Source organism: Geotrypetes seraphini, chromosome 13 (assembly GCF_902459505.1).
Source record: "Geotrypetes seraphini chromosome 13, aGeoSer1.1, whole genome shotgun sequence".
NCBI classification, from domain to species: domain Eukaryota; kingdom Metazoa; phylum Chordata; class Amphibia; order Gymnophiona; family Dermophiidae; genus Geotrypetes; species Geotrypetes seraphini.
Window position 1 is genome coordinate 14,992,283 of NC_047096.1, and position 16,289 is coordinate 15,008,571.

The 16,289-nt window shown below is 42.8% G+C and overlaps 1 protein-coding gene across 14 annotated transcripts in view; it reads left to right on the forward strand.

Moving 5' to 3' along the window:
* PPP1R12B (protein phosphatase 1 regulatory subunit 12B) overlaps nucleotides 1-16,289 on the forward strand; it is a 195,620-nt gene that overhangs the window by 46,403 nt on the left and 132,928 nt on the right. For 12 of the 14 annotated variants that reach the window (XM_033917689.1, XM_033917692.1, XM_033917688.1 and 9 more), the window contains 5 exons: nucleotides 913-1,022; nucleotides 6,838-7,035; nucleotides 8,735-8,817; nucleotides 12,164-12,289; nucleotides 13,435-13,578. In XM_033917689.1, the coding sequence (XP_033773580.1) occupies nucleotides 913-1,022; nucleotides 6,838-7,035; nucleotides 8,735-8,817; nucleotides 12,164-12,289; nucleotides 13,435-13,578 (661 nt within the window). Of the gene's footprint in view, nucleotides 1-912; nucleotides 1,023-6,837; nucleotides 7,036-8,734; nucleotides 8,818-12,163; nucleotides 12,290-13,434; nucleotides 13,687-16,289 lie in introns of those variants that run through there. The other 2 variants (XR_004536731.1, XR_004536732.1) reach the window with 2 other exon arrangements.

The window sequence follows — 16,289 nt, forward strand, 5'->3', positions numbered from 1 at the left end:
CTACATGATGGGGGGGAGGTCGGGAGGCTGTGGGGGTGCGAGCGGTCCTTCAGGGTGGGGGTGCGTGCGAGCAGTCCTTCGGGGTGGGGGTGCGAGCGGTCCTGCGGGGGGGGGGATGAATCGGACGTCGGGGGGGGGCATCAGGCTTTCAGGGTGGGGACAGGACTTCAAGGGGGAGAGGAGAGTCGGGGCGGGCGACTGCAGAGTCGGGCAGCATGCGCGGTATACGGGTGTGCGCGGTATACAAAAATTTCTGTACATAATTTTGTGTTTTCCGCGCGCTATACCCGTGTGCGCGTTTTACACGGGTGCGCGTTATCTACGTGAAAATACGGTAGTTGAGCTCTGAAGCCTGTTGCCAGAGGATGTTATAAAAGCAGTTAGTATAGCTTAAAAAGATTTTGATAAGTTCCTGGAGATAAGGAATAACCACTGCTTATCTTTGGGGTTCGGTAGCATGGAAACTTGCTAGTTTTTTTGATTCTGCCAAGTACTTGTGACTTAACTTGGCTTGGCCACTGTTGGAAGCAAGGTTATTAGTTTAGATGCACCTTTGGTCTGATCCAGTGTGGCAAGATTTATGTCCTAATTTTTTTCTCTCTTTGGTCTTCTGCCATTCAAGAGAAATAGACAAGATCCCACATTTGAAACAAACATCCAGGCTTCTTCAGCATATCAGATTTGCATTACAATTTGTTTTGATTTTTCTTGTCCCTGAAAAATAAGGAGATGTTTTTCTTTTCACAGTATCAATACTTGTATTCTTTTTGAGTACTTGCAATGGCTTACTCTTTCATTGTCTCTCCTGAGCAAATGCTATCTCCAGCTCTTAGCTGAATATCTTGGTGCTGTTCTTTGTTCTCTGGACTATTTTTGGAAACTACCTGTAATCTTCTTTTTCTTTTCTTTCAGTGAAGCTGGCAAGCTCTGTCTTGAACCATTTTGTCAATGAACAAAATCGAATGATCGAAGAACTCCCAGTAGCAGTGCACAATTCCTTACCAATGTCAGAAGTTAGAGAGGTAAGTCCTGTCTGGTTCACCTAACATGATGTTTAGTCTTCCTTATAGAATACACTGGGAGTGGATAATTATTAAGGTGCAGTAGAAGTCGGACTTTTACTGCACCTTAGTTTACCATGGGAGTCATAACCTGCGGTATCTCAGTATCACAGGTTAGTGGTACATGAATAATGCAGTTTGTGATCAGCCTCACAAGCTGCATTATTCACAGTGCTTAGGAGCATTGGTCTGCATCTTAGAGTTGATGGGCAATAGAAGCTTAATTGCACCCTATCTCTGAAACTACCTGTAAACACTCCCCCTCCCCAGCCTACATGGTGTCTAGGAGTTCCAGACAGCAATCCTTCTGTCCTTGGTGGTTCTAGAGGTCATCATCATTTTGAACCCCTGGTACGGATGGGAGCAACTGGGGATCACTCCTGCTCTGGATTTATAAATGTTGGGAATTTCTCCAGATAGGTTTGGGGAAGGGGAGGACTCATGGGGTGTGATGGGGAGGCTTCAGGAGGGTGGGGGAAATTAAGCTTTTATTGCTTGGCCCCTTTAAGATGAAGCCTGGGAGCATGGGCTTCAGGTTAGCTGCTGTTACTGTTTCTGGAATAATGCAGCTTGCATTAATTTACATAATAATGAGGTGTTTTGCATCTCGTTATGTATCCTGTGATAGCGAAGTTGCTTACCTGTAGTGAGTTCTCTGTAGACAGCAGGGGAATGCAGCCACACCTGATGGTGAAGTCCTAGACTGATCCTATGTGTCTGTGCTCTCCCCTAGTTTAAGTAAGCTCCTCCCCTGTGAAAACAGTTTTGTCCCTAGCAGAACAACTATCTACATAGAGAAAGAGGGGAAGGAGGGAGGAAAAGTGTAGCTGCATTCCTTTGCTGTCTAAGGAGAACTCGTGTTACAGGTAAGCAACTTTGCTTTCTCCAGAGACAAGTAGGAGAATTTGCAGGCACACTTGATGGTGAGTCCCTAGCTATTACATAAAAACGGATGAAGGACAGTAGTTATGGAGCAAAAAGATTTCTGAGAGCAGATTGACCAAAACGAGTGTCTTGAGCTCTGGGTTAGGCAGTAATGCTTTGCAAAGGTGTGAATTGAAGGCCAAGTTGCTGCTTTGCAAATATCCTGAATAGGTATTGATCGAAAACTTGCTATTGAAGTAGCTATTGCACATAGTTGTGTTCCTATGTTGCCTGGAACAGGTTGATTTGCTCTTTTGTAGCAGAAGTGAATACATTGAGAAATCCACAAGGACAGCATGTTTAGAGGCTGGTTTTCTGGTGGTGGCTGGATTATAAGCAATGAAAAGTTGGTTAGTCTGATGCAATGATGCTGTTGCTTTGAGTTAAAAAAGTAATGCTTTTCTGCAATCCAAAGAATGGAGCAGGGGCTCTGCTGGAGAAGAATGCAGAGGTGGGAAAAAAGATGGTAGAATTATACTATGCTTGATGTGGAAGCCTGAAATCACCTTGGGAAGATACTTAGGGTGGGTTCTTGAGTGCACCTGGTTGTGGAAGAATTGCGTGTTAAGAATAATAAGTGACTAAAGCTTGAAGCTCACTGATTTGTTGTGCTGTAGTGATGGCTATGAGAAAAATAGTCTTCCAAGAAAGGAAGGTGAGAGAGGCTTCAGCTAGAGGTTCAAAACAATGTTGAGATCCCACGAAGTAGGTGGTTATTGAATCAGAAGATATAGATCGAGACCTCTAAGAAAGTGTATGAACAGAGGTTGTTGAGAAATTGGCTTTCCATCTATCGGAGCATGATAAGCAGAAATGGCCAAAAGATGGAAACAAACTGAATTTGTTTTTTGTTTTTTTTTTAATCACTGACAAACTAGTGATTAATATTAAAACATTACATTCCTAATAAAATATACAGCACTTGACATTCTTATACATATAATCCATTAAAGTAGAAATTATAACCCTTTCCCCCCACCCAACAATTCTTCAACAGAAATCCAATCATTAAATAAAAATATTAATCATCCAATTTTCCCCCTCCCCCCAATAAATACATGTATCTATCAGAAAGGAAAACGATGTTCATTCATTACAATAATTCTTTAATGGCCCCCAGATCTTTATAAAGTTGTTATAATTACCTTTCTGTACAGCAATTGCTCTTTCCATTTAAAAAATGTGTCAAAGTGAATTCCACCAAAAAGAATAATTAAGATTTGTATAATTTTTCCAATTAGCCATAATGTGCTGAATTGCCACCCCTATCATTATTAATAGAAGTTTGTTATTATAAGATGAAATTTGACTTTTTATCCTCATAGCCATGCCAAACAGAATAGTATCATAAGACAAAGCAACATGATTTTCAAGTGAATTTGTTTTTAATCTTGAATCTGAGAGGTAGAGTAAGTAAGACAATATATTGGAGTGGACAAGAAAAAGAATCTTGATGCTGGGAAGAAGCTCAGTGAGCAAAACGTGCCCATTTTGCTTGATATGACTTTATGGTTGAAGGTCTAGCAGCAAGGAGAACTGACAGCACTAACTCAGTAACAGGAATAGACTTCAAAGTTTCCCGTTCAATTTCCAAGCCGTCAGAGACGGACTATGTAAGTTGGGGTGTAGAATTTGACAGTCCTGCTATGTCGGGAGGGATGGGTTGGATCCCAGATGAATTGGTGGTGCTTCGAGAAGGTCTAGAAGAAGAGGAAACCAAATCTGCCTGGGCCATCTTGGAGCTATGAGGATGAGTTGTGCTGAGTCTCATAGTACTTTCTGCAGAACTCTGGAAATTAGAGGAATCAGTGGAAAAGCTTAAAGCAGTGGCCCTGACCAAGGGATGGAAAATGCATCCTGTGCTATAGCTTGACTGGATGGAAGGAAAGAACAGAACTGACGGCACTTTGCATTGCTTTGTGTGGCAAAAAGATTGATTAGAGGAGAACCCCAAAGTTGAAAAAGCCTTTGAAGAGCAGCAGGGTGTAGAGACCATTCGTGAGGCTGGAGTTGACGGCTGAGGGAGTCTGCAAACACATTTAATCGCCCTGGAATGTAAACTGCTTGTAGATCATCAAAATTTAGGACTTGTAAATACAATTGTCTCCAATGTGTGTGTGTAATGCACTATGCAGAAAAGCTCTCAGATGCCTGCGCTGATTACTCACAAGAATTTAAATCGGCTATTAGCAGGTGAATGGTATCTTTCATTGAGCTTAATGCATGCTATTTTTTCATTTGATTTTAATTTTATAATAAAATTCTTTTATATATAATGCTTAATAGCATCAATATTAATCATGACAGAGACCATCACTTTTCTTAGAGTCTGTCAGCCGGTTCTTCGGGGGTCTAAGTTCCAGTGAACAGCTTTGCTTCCGTTCATAAGCACTGGAACGTAGGCCATGAACAAGGCTACAAGCATATATGACAGAAGAACCGGCTGACAGACTCTAAGATAAGTGCTGGTCTCTGTCATGATTAATATTGATGCTGTTAAGCACTATATATATAAGAATTTTATTATAAAATTAAAATCAAATGAAAAAAATAGCATGCATTAAGTTCAATGAAAGATACCATTCACCTGCTAATAGCCAATTTAAATTCTTGTGAGTAATCAGCACAGGCGTCTGAGAGCTTTTCTGCTTAGTGCATTACACACACATTGGAGACAATTGTGTTTACAAGTCCTAAATTTTGCTGATTGTAAAAGAGAAGGACTTTTGACATTGTTTGCATATCAACTGCTTGTAGATCTACATGAAGTGAGAGGGCAAATATCCAGAGGCGGTAAGCTTCTCTGCAAATCGAAGAGAGTCCGAACCCCCCTGTTTGTTGATGTAAAACATAGTGACTTGATTGTCTGTTTATATTAGACCTGTTTTGTGATGTTCTTGGCACTGAAAGGTTCTCAGAGCATGGAAAACTGCTTGAAGTTCCAAATGGTTGATCTGAAGACTTTGTTCCTTTGGGCTCCAATGACCTTGGGTTTTGAAGGACCCCAGATGCGCTCCTCAGCCGGTTTTGGAAGCATCTATAGTGATTATTATTTGCGGCTGAGGAAGCTGAAACGGGCAACTTGCCTGAAGTGCAGGAGATGTGATCCACCATAGAAGAGAAGCCTTGATGTTTGTCTGTAAAAGAATCTCCCAGGAGAGTGGTTGAGTGCGTTGATTCCAGGTTAACTTGAGATGCCATTGTAGAGGTCTTATTCTGAGTCTTGCATAAGGAACCAGGGATAAGGAGGCTGCCATATGACCCAAGAGATGTAAGATGTGATGCGCAGTTAAGTGAGATGACTGTCTGTCTGAGTTACATGTAGAGATGAATGATGACTTGCAGAGATGAATGATGGTTTGGTGTCTCTTGTACAGAAGGTATGCACATGCTGAGATGGTGTCCAAGCGAGCTCCTATGAATGTAAGGGAGTGGTGCGGCAGTAGTGTAAACTTTTCTTAGTTGATGAGAAATCTGAGCGATTGGAGCATGGATATGGTCTCCTGAATAGTGAGAAGTAAGTTTTATCTGGAGCAAGCTACCAATAATCATTCATCCAGGTAAGGAAACATAAAATGATGTCTTGTGTACAGGTGCGTTGCCACTACTGCTAGACATTTGGTGAAGACTCAGTGCTGAAGAAAGGCCAAACGGTAGTACTTTGTACTGGAAATGATGATTGAGAAACTTGAAATGGAGGAATTGCCAGTGATCGGGATGAATAGGACTGTGGGTGTACATGTCCTTGAGATCAAGGGCAGGCAGCCAGCCAGTCATTGGGTCTTAAAAGAGGAAGGATGGTTGGTAATGAGATCATCCAAAATTTTTCTTTTTTGAGGTAGGTATTGAGCTCTCCGGAGATCTAGAATTGGACGAAGGCCTGTGGTCTTTTTGGGTATTAGGAAAAAATTGGAGCAAAATCCCATGGTTTGTTGAGACTGAGAGACCTATTCCAGTGCTTTGTTTTGGGTAAGCAGTGTTAACTCCGCTGAGAGCAGAGGAATGTGATAAGGTGTGTTGAGGGTGGCGGTTCCTGATGTACTGTATTGACTGTTAGAAAATTTAGACAATATCCCTGCAAGATGTTATTTAATACCCATTTGTCCAGTGTAATGGCCTTCCAAGCAGGGAGGAAATGACTGAGTTGGCCACCAACTGGGATGTTGTCAAAAACTAGGATTGGGTTTGAGAGAAGAATCCTGAGTGATAGTAGATTGTTTTCTATCTCTCTGCCGTGGCTTTTGAGGGAAAGAAGCCAGCTGAGATCGTTGAAGACTAGGCCTGTTGTATGGAATGAATTGTCTCCTAGGGTAATATTAAAATTGTTGATAAGATCTGTGGAAATTGGAAGAAGATTGTTGTTTTGGAAAAGGTGAGCATCTCTAGGGAAAATCTGATGTTTGCATCAGTAAGTAATATTGCAAAGAATCCATTTATCATTTATTGGACTTAATAGACCACTACTTCATTAAACATAGCAGAGTGATTTACAACTCAACAAAGTATTCTTGGACCGTCCATTTCATTCCAGAGGAGAATTCTAAAGATGGACTGTCCATCAACTTGTATTTGGAAGATCTAAGTATATGAGTAGTTTCATACTGCCAAATCACTCCTAATAAATTACCTGATTTTTTTTTTTTTTTTTAAATAAGTTTAAATATTAACACATCTCTGCTCAGCCTTTAGTTATTGGTTATAAACTGATGGGCAGGCTGGATGGACCATTCTGCCGTCATTTATGTTATGTTACTGTGTAATATAAACAGAATAAGTAAGAGAGCTCTGATTTCTGTCTATAATCGTCTCTCCTTTCCACTCCCCACTCCTCTGCCCACTTTTCCACTTACAGTTCAGCAGTTTGATTAACAAGACCGAACAGCAGAAAGATGAATCTCCCTCTTCCTGGAGACTAGGGTTGCGGAAAACAAACAGTCACAACATGCTGACCAGCGTTGCAGCTTCCCAGGAAGACTTGAGGGAGAGTATCTCCCCTATGTACCGTTCAGCTTCCAGTCCTCGCATTTCAGAATTTTTAGACAAGGAAAAGGTGCGTAATGCTAGGATTTGCATGGATTTTGCATTTTTGCCAAGAGAATTAATGCATGAGGGTTGTTTGCTGAAGATGGGGCAATAGAAGAGGAGCATTTGGGAGCTGTATCTTTTGATTGAGGGAGGGGAGGTTATGTTAATTTCTCCATTGAAATGGAATACTTTTGTAGACACAGAATGGAAGAAAACACTTCATGAATTAGACTCTTGGATGTCAACCTGTAACATCTGTTATATTACAACAGTTATTTGTACTGCTTTTTTCCTTCTGAACAATTGTCAATGCACTCTAGAATCCAGATCTTGTAGTGACTGAAAAGAAAATGGAAATGTTTGGTAGCTACCAGTAATGAAGCAAGTTGCCCTGTTTCCTCTTCTCTCCCACTGGTAGTATGAGTAAACCCTGGATTCGGTTTTCTGGGATAAAAGAATGCACATACCATATATATATTCAAATATAAATCGAGATTTGGATGTCAAAAAATGGGGTGGTTAACAGTTGGCTGGTGCAGGATGCTGGAAGAATCACTCTTGTCCCGGCTCACCGCTGGGCCACCAGGGCTTAAGAGAGACCTGCAGTGGGTATTGGAGGCTGGGTGCAGAGCTGGGCAGGAAGGGAAAGAGGGCTGGGTGCAAGTTAGAACAATTGAATATAAACTCCCCAGTTTATATTCGAGTGAACCTTTTTCCCCCCTTTTTTTGTGGGGAGTGGGGGAAAAGGTTACTTCAATTTATAACTGGCTCAATTTATATTCGAGTATATAAGGTAATGACATTTTTTTGTACACACTTTAAGTCACGGTGAGCAGAGGCATTCATAAGGGTAGTGCATATTTTGGGGTATTTTAAAAGTATGGGTGTAAGTTTTGTAGAAAATATTGTTTGTCCTAAATAACAGATGAAAATGTGTGCAAATAATTTTGGTGGGTTAATTTTCAAAGGGGAAATGTGTATCTACTTCATCTAGGCTGTACAAGTTAAAAAAAAAAGTGATGGCCATGTTTTCTTTAGTAATGGCCACTGGATTTCTGCTACACAACCGCTGTTGCCTGTTGGTCATATAGTTACTGCAAAAATTGATGGCCGAGTAGGTTTTTAATGGTTTCCATTTTCCATGTTGACCACTGACATTCTGCCAGCTTAGATCCATGTTGGATTTTTGGGGTCTGAAAGATTCAGAGCCTCGGCATGTTGTCTTAACAGCTTTACTTGCGGCTGCTGTATACGTTTCAGCCTGCTTTCATAAGACTCTGGATCTGTCTGTAGATTTGGATCATTCAGCCAGCTGATTATTCTCTTATTGAGCATAATGGAATCGATGCAAAGGAACATGTTCCACAGTTGAGGCATGATTTATTGTACTGGATCACAATTTGGGTTCAGCATGGCAGCAGAACATAGGAACTTTGTACCTCGTGTTGCACAGTCAGTAAAGTAACACTGCTTTTCTGTTTGATGGGATACTCTTAGTCCCCTCTTACTTGTACTGTTTGTTCTGGCATCATCAGATTTGTTTAATTCCTCTTAGGTGTCCTGATATTAGTAGAACTAGTGAAAGACAGCCTTAACACTACAGAATGGCAAACGTGCTGTCATTAACACATAATGTTCTGCTCTATTGGACCCTAAATTTGCAGAGTATGAAAAAAATGCCCACTTCCTTACAGCATTTTTCTTTTGGGGGTGGGGGGCTTTAGGAGAGAGACCACAAGAGTTACTTTGTAACAGTGACCCCTCGGCGACTGAACAGCCCAGGTGATGCTGAAGAAAAAGAAAACAGGTAGGCATTTTACTTATCTGGTGAGGCTCAAGTTAGCTTTTTGATGATGACTTTTATTTTCCATGTGTGATTCCCTTTGCAAACCTTGATCCTTCCATTGGGCACACCAATGGGAGGAAAGAAGGGAAAGCAAAACAGTTGTACAGTAAAACCTTGGATTGCAAGTAAATTGGTTTGCAGGTGTTTTGCAAGACAAGCAAAAAACATTTGATTAAATTTTAACTTGATATACAAGCAGTATCTTGCAATACAAATACATACAGTATACACACATCACAAAGGAGCCTATGGTTCTTCTCTCTCTGATACTGCGGGAGCTTAGTAACTATTCTCTAAATGAGCAAAGTCTTGCAATATGAGTATATACAGTATACACATGTCACATCATCACAACTGAGCTGATGGTTCTTCTCTTTCTGACACTGCAAGAGTGTAGTGACTGTTCTAAACGAGCGAGGTCTTGCAATACAAGTATGTATACTATTTTGTATTAAAGTGTTTCCTCTGTTTGCTTAGCAGTAACTGTTCTTTTCAGAATTCAGGTCTGGCTTCTTAATACTTGGGCTGCTTTACTTTTTTCAAGAAGGTGCTATTAATGATTAAAAATATGTTAATACAGATGGTTGCTTATATCGGGATCTGATAGCTATAGCAAATAATGTATCATTTACTTTGGGAGGAGGTCCAGCTGAATCAATTTTTAGTGTAATAAGGTTTTAAAGAAGGATCGGAGTACAGTACTTCCCCGATATTCGCAGGGAACGTTCCAGGAACCCCTGCAAATCTTGAAAAACTGTGAATACAGTTTTTAGCAGGAGAGACAGGAGAGGGCAACTGGAGAGGCAGGAGAGAGCAGCCAGAGCGCCGGCGAGTGAAGGAAATCACTCACGGTATGCTCCAACAGCCTCTTCCTGCACTAAAGTCGGGCCTCACCAATCAGGAGCTGCGTGTCAAAGCAGCTCCTGATTGGTGAGGCCCGACTTTAGTGCAGGAAGAGGCGGTTGGAGCATACCAAGAGTGATTTCCTTCACTCGCCGGTGCTCCGGCTGCTCTCTCCTGCTCGGTCATTCATGGTCAGAAAATACTGCGAATGACTGGGAGAGCACTGTAATGCTATAATTTATGTCCTAGACCACTCAAAAGCAACTGTCCTGGGTTGGATTCACTACAGTAGATTAATCTGTGTTGTCAGACAGTATGGATACCTGGTACAGTAGACTCTCTGTTAACCGGAACTCAAGCAACCAGCAAAAAAAAAAAAAGAAATACTGTAATACTTTAAATAAAAATGAAAATCTCTATTCAACATATCACTAACAATGGAAAGATCACAGTAGACTAAATTTTAATTTTTGGTTGAATTCATTATGTCACATGTACAGAATGGAAAGATCATTAGCTATTCAACATGGAAATTATAAGAACTATATTAAAATTTGGGAGCCATTAACATCCTTTTGTAATGACTAACGCCATTTTCCTTTGGAAGTATACACCAGTTAGTATAGGGAGGGGGGAGGGTATTATATTTTATTGTTCAGTTTAGAAATTGTGTATGGGTTTGATGGGTGGGGTGAGGGTTAAATATTTGTTTCCTATATAATAAAACCCTAGAGCGCGCATGCGCTCTTGAAAAATCGTGATCCCTGAGGCTGTGTTTTCTGATCCGTGGCCGTGTTCCATTTTAGAACGCGTCCAGGGATCACTCTGGCCACTCCCCTCCTCACTCACCAACCCGAAGCAAGCTCCTCACCAACCGGAAGCAAGCACCTCACCTCCCGCCCTCACTCACCGCTGCTGCTGCCGCTGATCCTTCTCTTCGGGGCAGCCTGCGATCGTGGCTGGCTTTGGCGGGCCTCGCAGGCCACTTTCTGGCCTCGGTGGCACGTTCCCTCTGATGCACAGGATCGCATCGGGAGGGAGCGTGCTTCCGGGTTGTGGAGCGGCCTGTGAGGTTCACTGGGGCTGGCCACCACGATCGCGGCCTGGAGCAGGCCAGAAGACGCCAGGATGCAGGGAGGGTAAGCAGGGGAATCAATACAGGGAGCCAGAGGGAGAGGGAAAGGGGGCTGCTTTGGGGGGAGAGGTGTGCTGAGGGGAGACAGAAGGGGCCATGGAGAGACAGGGAGAGTGAAAGGGGGCTGCTTTGGGGGAGGGGTGTGCTGGGAGGAGACAGAAGGGGCCATGGAGAGATAGGGAAAGGGGGCTACTTTGGGGGGGAGGTGTGCTGGGGACAGACAGTTTTGCACTGGGGGAAGACAGAAGGGGCTATGAAGAGACAGGGAGAGGGAAAGGGGGATGCTTTGGGGGAGGGGTGTGCTGGGGGAGACAGAAGGGGCCATGGAGAGATAGGGAGAGGGAAAGGGGGCTGCTTTGGGTGGGAGGTGTGTTGGGAACAGACAGCTTTGCTCTAGGGGAAGACAGAAGAGGCCATGGAGAGACAGTTAGGGAGAGGGAAAGAGGGCTGCTTTGGGGGTAGGGGTGTGCTGGAGGCAGACAGCTTTGCTCGGGGGGGGGGGGGGGGAGACAGAAGGACACAGACAGCGGCCAAGGAGAGAGAGATAAAGAAACACAGACAGACAGACACACATATATTCTAGAACCCGTTAATGTAACGGGCTTAACGACTAGTTATAAGATATAATAGTAAGAATATAAAGTAATGTATGCTATGATACTGATTTGATATTTGTACACTTGATGAAAGTTTGAAAATGAATAAAGAATTAAAAAAAAATAAAAAAATGAAAATAACATCAATTTCTGGTGGAAATTTAAGTGCAAACTTGGCACGTCACACCTGAGTAAGCCCACGCTTTGCCCACAACATGTTCGGTAGTTTGTCTGGAACAGTTTGTGGTATGTCGTAGTATGAGGCATAGTATTAGTTAGGCCTATTTTTAATAGTAACTGTCAAGCAATTAGAAACTACATTTATTTGGCTTCTTATCAATCCCCATGGGTGCCGGTTAACTGAGAGTCTCCCGTATTAAAAGTTCAAATTGACTGAAGGTATCAGTTTCCTAACGATTGTGCTCAACTGCTGTTCCAGTTCTGTCTATCCTTACTTGCCAACCACTTATTCCCAAGATAGGGCACTTCAGGAATGGCAGATGCTGCATTATTTGTAGGCATTTCTTTGTTAACCTCACAAAGTTAATGATCAAAAGAGGGTTTACATAGCTTGAATCGCCCACACCCTCTCCGAGTCCCTGATCCAGCTGACGGGAGGCTTGTTTGCAATACTGCGACCTCTTATTGTTCCTAAAATGTATTAACAAGCCTGGTGCTTTGGTGTTCCGAGAGAGTATGTTAAATCAATCAAACATTTCTCCCATTTTTGTAGAGAATCTGCCGCTAATCTGGTACGAAGCGGTTCCTCCACCCATCATCTGCAGCGAGATCTATTGAAGGAAAATGAGGCACCTCTGTCCAGTGTTCCCTCCAGCTATGTGTCGACCTTTCTCAAAAGGTACATGTCAAGCTTCTGTGCTTTCGTATCCTGCTGAGCATATTGAGGAAAATGCTGGAATAGAGCAGATAAGTTGGAGGAGGTGGGCGGTTTCTGTGCTTGGGCTACAGATGAATCAGGTGTTCAGAATATCCACAATGAATTGTCATCAAAGAACAAGGGGTATTTGGGTTCCTTAGTATATTGTATGTTTGCTGAGGATACCTGGTTCTTTTCTATTTTCAGTGAAGTTCCTTTCTGTTTGTTTTGGGGTGTTTTTGCATGTTGTACACTGCTGTGACCTGCCAACCAGATAGCAGTATAGCAAGTCCTGATTATACATAAACATAAATAAAATTATGCCTATTTGTGACTGTATAGAACAAGCATTGAGATCCCCTGATTTGAACAGTTTTGTTCATGTGTTTGGACAAGTTCCTGAAGGATAAGGGGATTGAGGGATATAGATAGAGGTAGAGATAGGATTATGGAAGGGTATAGATAGAAGAAAAATGGGGATTGAAAGGTTTTAGACAAAGGATCACTTACAGGTCATGGATCTGATGGGTTGCGGTGGGAGCGGACTGCTGGGCACGATGGACCCCTGGTCTGACCCAGCGGAGGCAACTTCTTATGTTCTTATGTTTGTAAGAAGGTGTTCCCTCGAGTATACTTAAAGAAGAGGATTTGAATTTAGCTCACACGGTTTCCTAGGATAAGCAGCATAGAATCTGTTTTGCTACTTGGGATCTGGGTTGGCTGCTGTTGGAAACAGGATATTGAACTTGATGAACCTTCAGTCTGTCCCAAATGACAACATTCAGATACAGTACGTATTTTCCTGTCCCCAGAAGGCTTACAATCTCAAGTTTGAGCAAGAGGCAATGGAGAATTTAATGGCTTGCCCAAAATCCAAAAGAACATCAGAAGGATTTGAACCCTGGCTTTGCCTGGTTCTCAGCCCACTGCTCTAAGTACTAGACTACTCCCCAACTCTTTTTAAAGCAGAATTTAGGAAGGCAGCATTTGAGTAACATTACATTTTTCTTGTAAAAGGCTTGATTCTTCCAGTGGTACTGGCTGATTTGATTTAGTAATGTTCAGAAGGAGACATTGATGCCTGCCCTTGTTTTGTTTTTTTGTTCCCTCCACCCCTCACCCCCCAGCTCTTCATTTGGGAGGCAAAATGATTACAGCAGTCCTACCATTTCAGACAATCGTGTTACATCTCCTACCTCACGCACAACTACCTCTTCTTTCCCCATGACTACTAGTGCAAACCTTACTGCATCGGTTCGCCAGGCTGGCAGGTGAGGAACTGGAGCTGATGAAATGGTAGAACAAAATTGGACATTTGTGAGACAACATCACATGACTGTACAACGTGATCCTTTAATGCACAATCAGCATATTATAAGGTACTAACCAGTGACAAGGTGTCTTTAACAGAACCTGATGACATCACACTGTATTCCACTCTTCCGGTGGTATTCCAGATGAAATAGTTGAATTTTCACAGGGCAAAGAAGTAAATGTGACAATTTTTTTGCATTAACAGTATAATTTTATATCAGGATGCTTATGTGAAGAGTCTAAAAGGTGCCTAGTTGAGAATGACATGGGGACAAATTTGTCCCTGTCCCATCCCCATGAGTTTTGTCGCTGTCCCTGTCCCATTCCTGTAAGCTCTGTTTTAACCACACGAACCTCGAACACTTATGATTTTAAAGTGTTTGAGGCTTCTGCAGATGAGGACGAGCTTGCAGGAATGGGGCAGGGACATGAAAAGAACTCGCTGGGATGGGACGGGAAAAATTTGTCCCCATGTCATTCTCTATTATAATACAGTTTGTACATCCTAAAGTATTTATAAAGTAGTTATAAATATAATAATTTGCACTGCTGGACATTAGAATCCTTCACATATTTCAGTGGGTGAAAGCAGCATAAGCTTTCCCCTACTTTGGAGGGACCATCTTGAGACATGGCAGCATGTATTTGCATGTTCATTTTATTTGCCTGTTTAGTTGAATACAATGGATTGCAAACTCGTATATCAAGTGGTCATTAAATAGTCTTTTTCACAAAGACCACATGCACTTAGATTTTAGCCAAAAACATGGAGGTGAAAGGTTGTCCATGTCTAAAGAGCTCTTATCTCAAGAGGATAATTTTCAAAAGAGTTGAACCCCCCCCCCAAAAAAAAAAAAAAAAAATATTGGATGTAGAAAAAAGATGAGATTAGGACTGTAGATCTGTTTTTGTACCTAGTACATTTCCAGAGTACAATGTGTGTAGTGGTCCTGAAAGCTAGGTTCTTGTATCTGAACTAGCAAATTGCTTGCAGAAAACTATCAATAATGTTTTCTATCACCTTTTCCTGCCTCCTCAGTTTGTTTACTGCAAGCAAGTTGCTTATAAATGTTTTTGATCTGCTCTACGGTTTTATTATTTTTGGGTACTTTGTTCAGGATTCTTTGATATCTGGAGATTCCCACTTGGTGGAACCTCTGCCCAGGAGAAGGTGCAGATTCGTATGGTGGAAGTCGTGCAAGTCTGCTTTCAGGATCAGCCCCTCAAGTACACCTATCTAGCCAGCCTGCAGGGGCTGTCCTTCGTAGGTGCTCGCATCCCTAAATCAGTTAGGAGCCTGAGTGAATGCTGTGTGGGCTCCTTCCCGTCTCAGCGGGACTAACAGTGGGCCGACTGCGTGGTCCTCCCCACATTCACGGCACAGTTTACCAGGGGTTGAGGTTCAGTCTAACCTTTGTCTGTCTGACTGGCAGCCAGAAGACCAGGTTTGTCCAGCTGAAATCCTATGCCGAAGCAATCAGGCACTTCATGGCTCAGTGAGTAAGGCTATTGAAGCCTATGGGGAAAAGGGGGGGAGGAATCCTTAAAAGTTGAATTTAGGGTTTATGAGTCCAAGTCCCCCACTTCCAAAATTCTTTCCCTCTGATTTTTTTTTCCTTCAGGGAAGTCTCCACGTGCCATTTTTAGTGCAATTTTTCTGGTGGTGGGCATCTTGGATTTTTTCTTTTGCCTCCATCTGCCTCAAAACCTGTTGATTTTTGCTCAGAATTGACTGGGACTGACTCCTCAGGCATTTTTAATCCTGTATCACACCAGGTTTCCATAGCGTCCTTCCCACTTTTCCAGACCAGTGGGATAATTATGTCCATCAACCAGCAGGTGGAGATAGAACTCACATGAAGAGCTGCGAGTTGTAGATCCTAACCCCCCATCTCAGCTCCTCGGTATTTTCTGTTTCCAAGCAGGTGGATGGACATAGCTTTCAGCTCTGTGACTGGATAGGTCAGCCCTGGCCCAGTTAGTGACTGGCTTCCAGTTGAGCTCCCTAGGGTGGCCCTGAGGAGTGCATGAGTAGTGGTACCAGCCTCTGCCCCTTCCCAGTACCTCCTTCCCTTTGGTTCCCTCCTTTCCTGGATCTCACAACCTCTTCAGCCTGCTTTGTGTAAAGCAGAAGAAAAAATAAGCACAGCAGGGAAGAGCAGCGTATTTGTGCTACAGTTTTACAGAAAATATAGAGGAAAGGAAGATAGGACAGCGATTGTCTACAGGCAGAGGCAGGAATCAACAGCGTGGCCTCCTGTGGCTGTGGAGTCCATGGGTGTGGGACTATGCTCAGCTGTTTGGGTTTCATGACAGCAGCGATGTAGGTGGACTCACATATGCCCGCTACATCGATCTCTCCTCAACTGTTGGTCTCTTATGACCCAGGTCTACAATGTTCACCTTTCATGGTCAGCGGAAGCTTGGCAAAGCATGGGTTGGTGGCTGTCTGTGCCCAGTCTGATGAAGGAAGTTCCATTTCCAATTCAGCACTAGGAGGTAGTGATAACAGATGCCAGCCTCTCAGGTTGAGGGGCTTATAATCTCATTTCATCCAGAGAGTGTGGTCAATGATGGAGATGTCTTGGCCCTTCAGTCTTTGGAATTAAGGGTGAGCTGGTTGGCTATACTGGAGTTTGCTGTCTAGTCTGGGTGTTTCGGAAAGTGC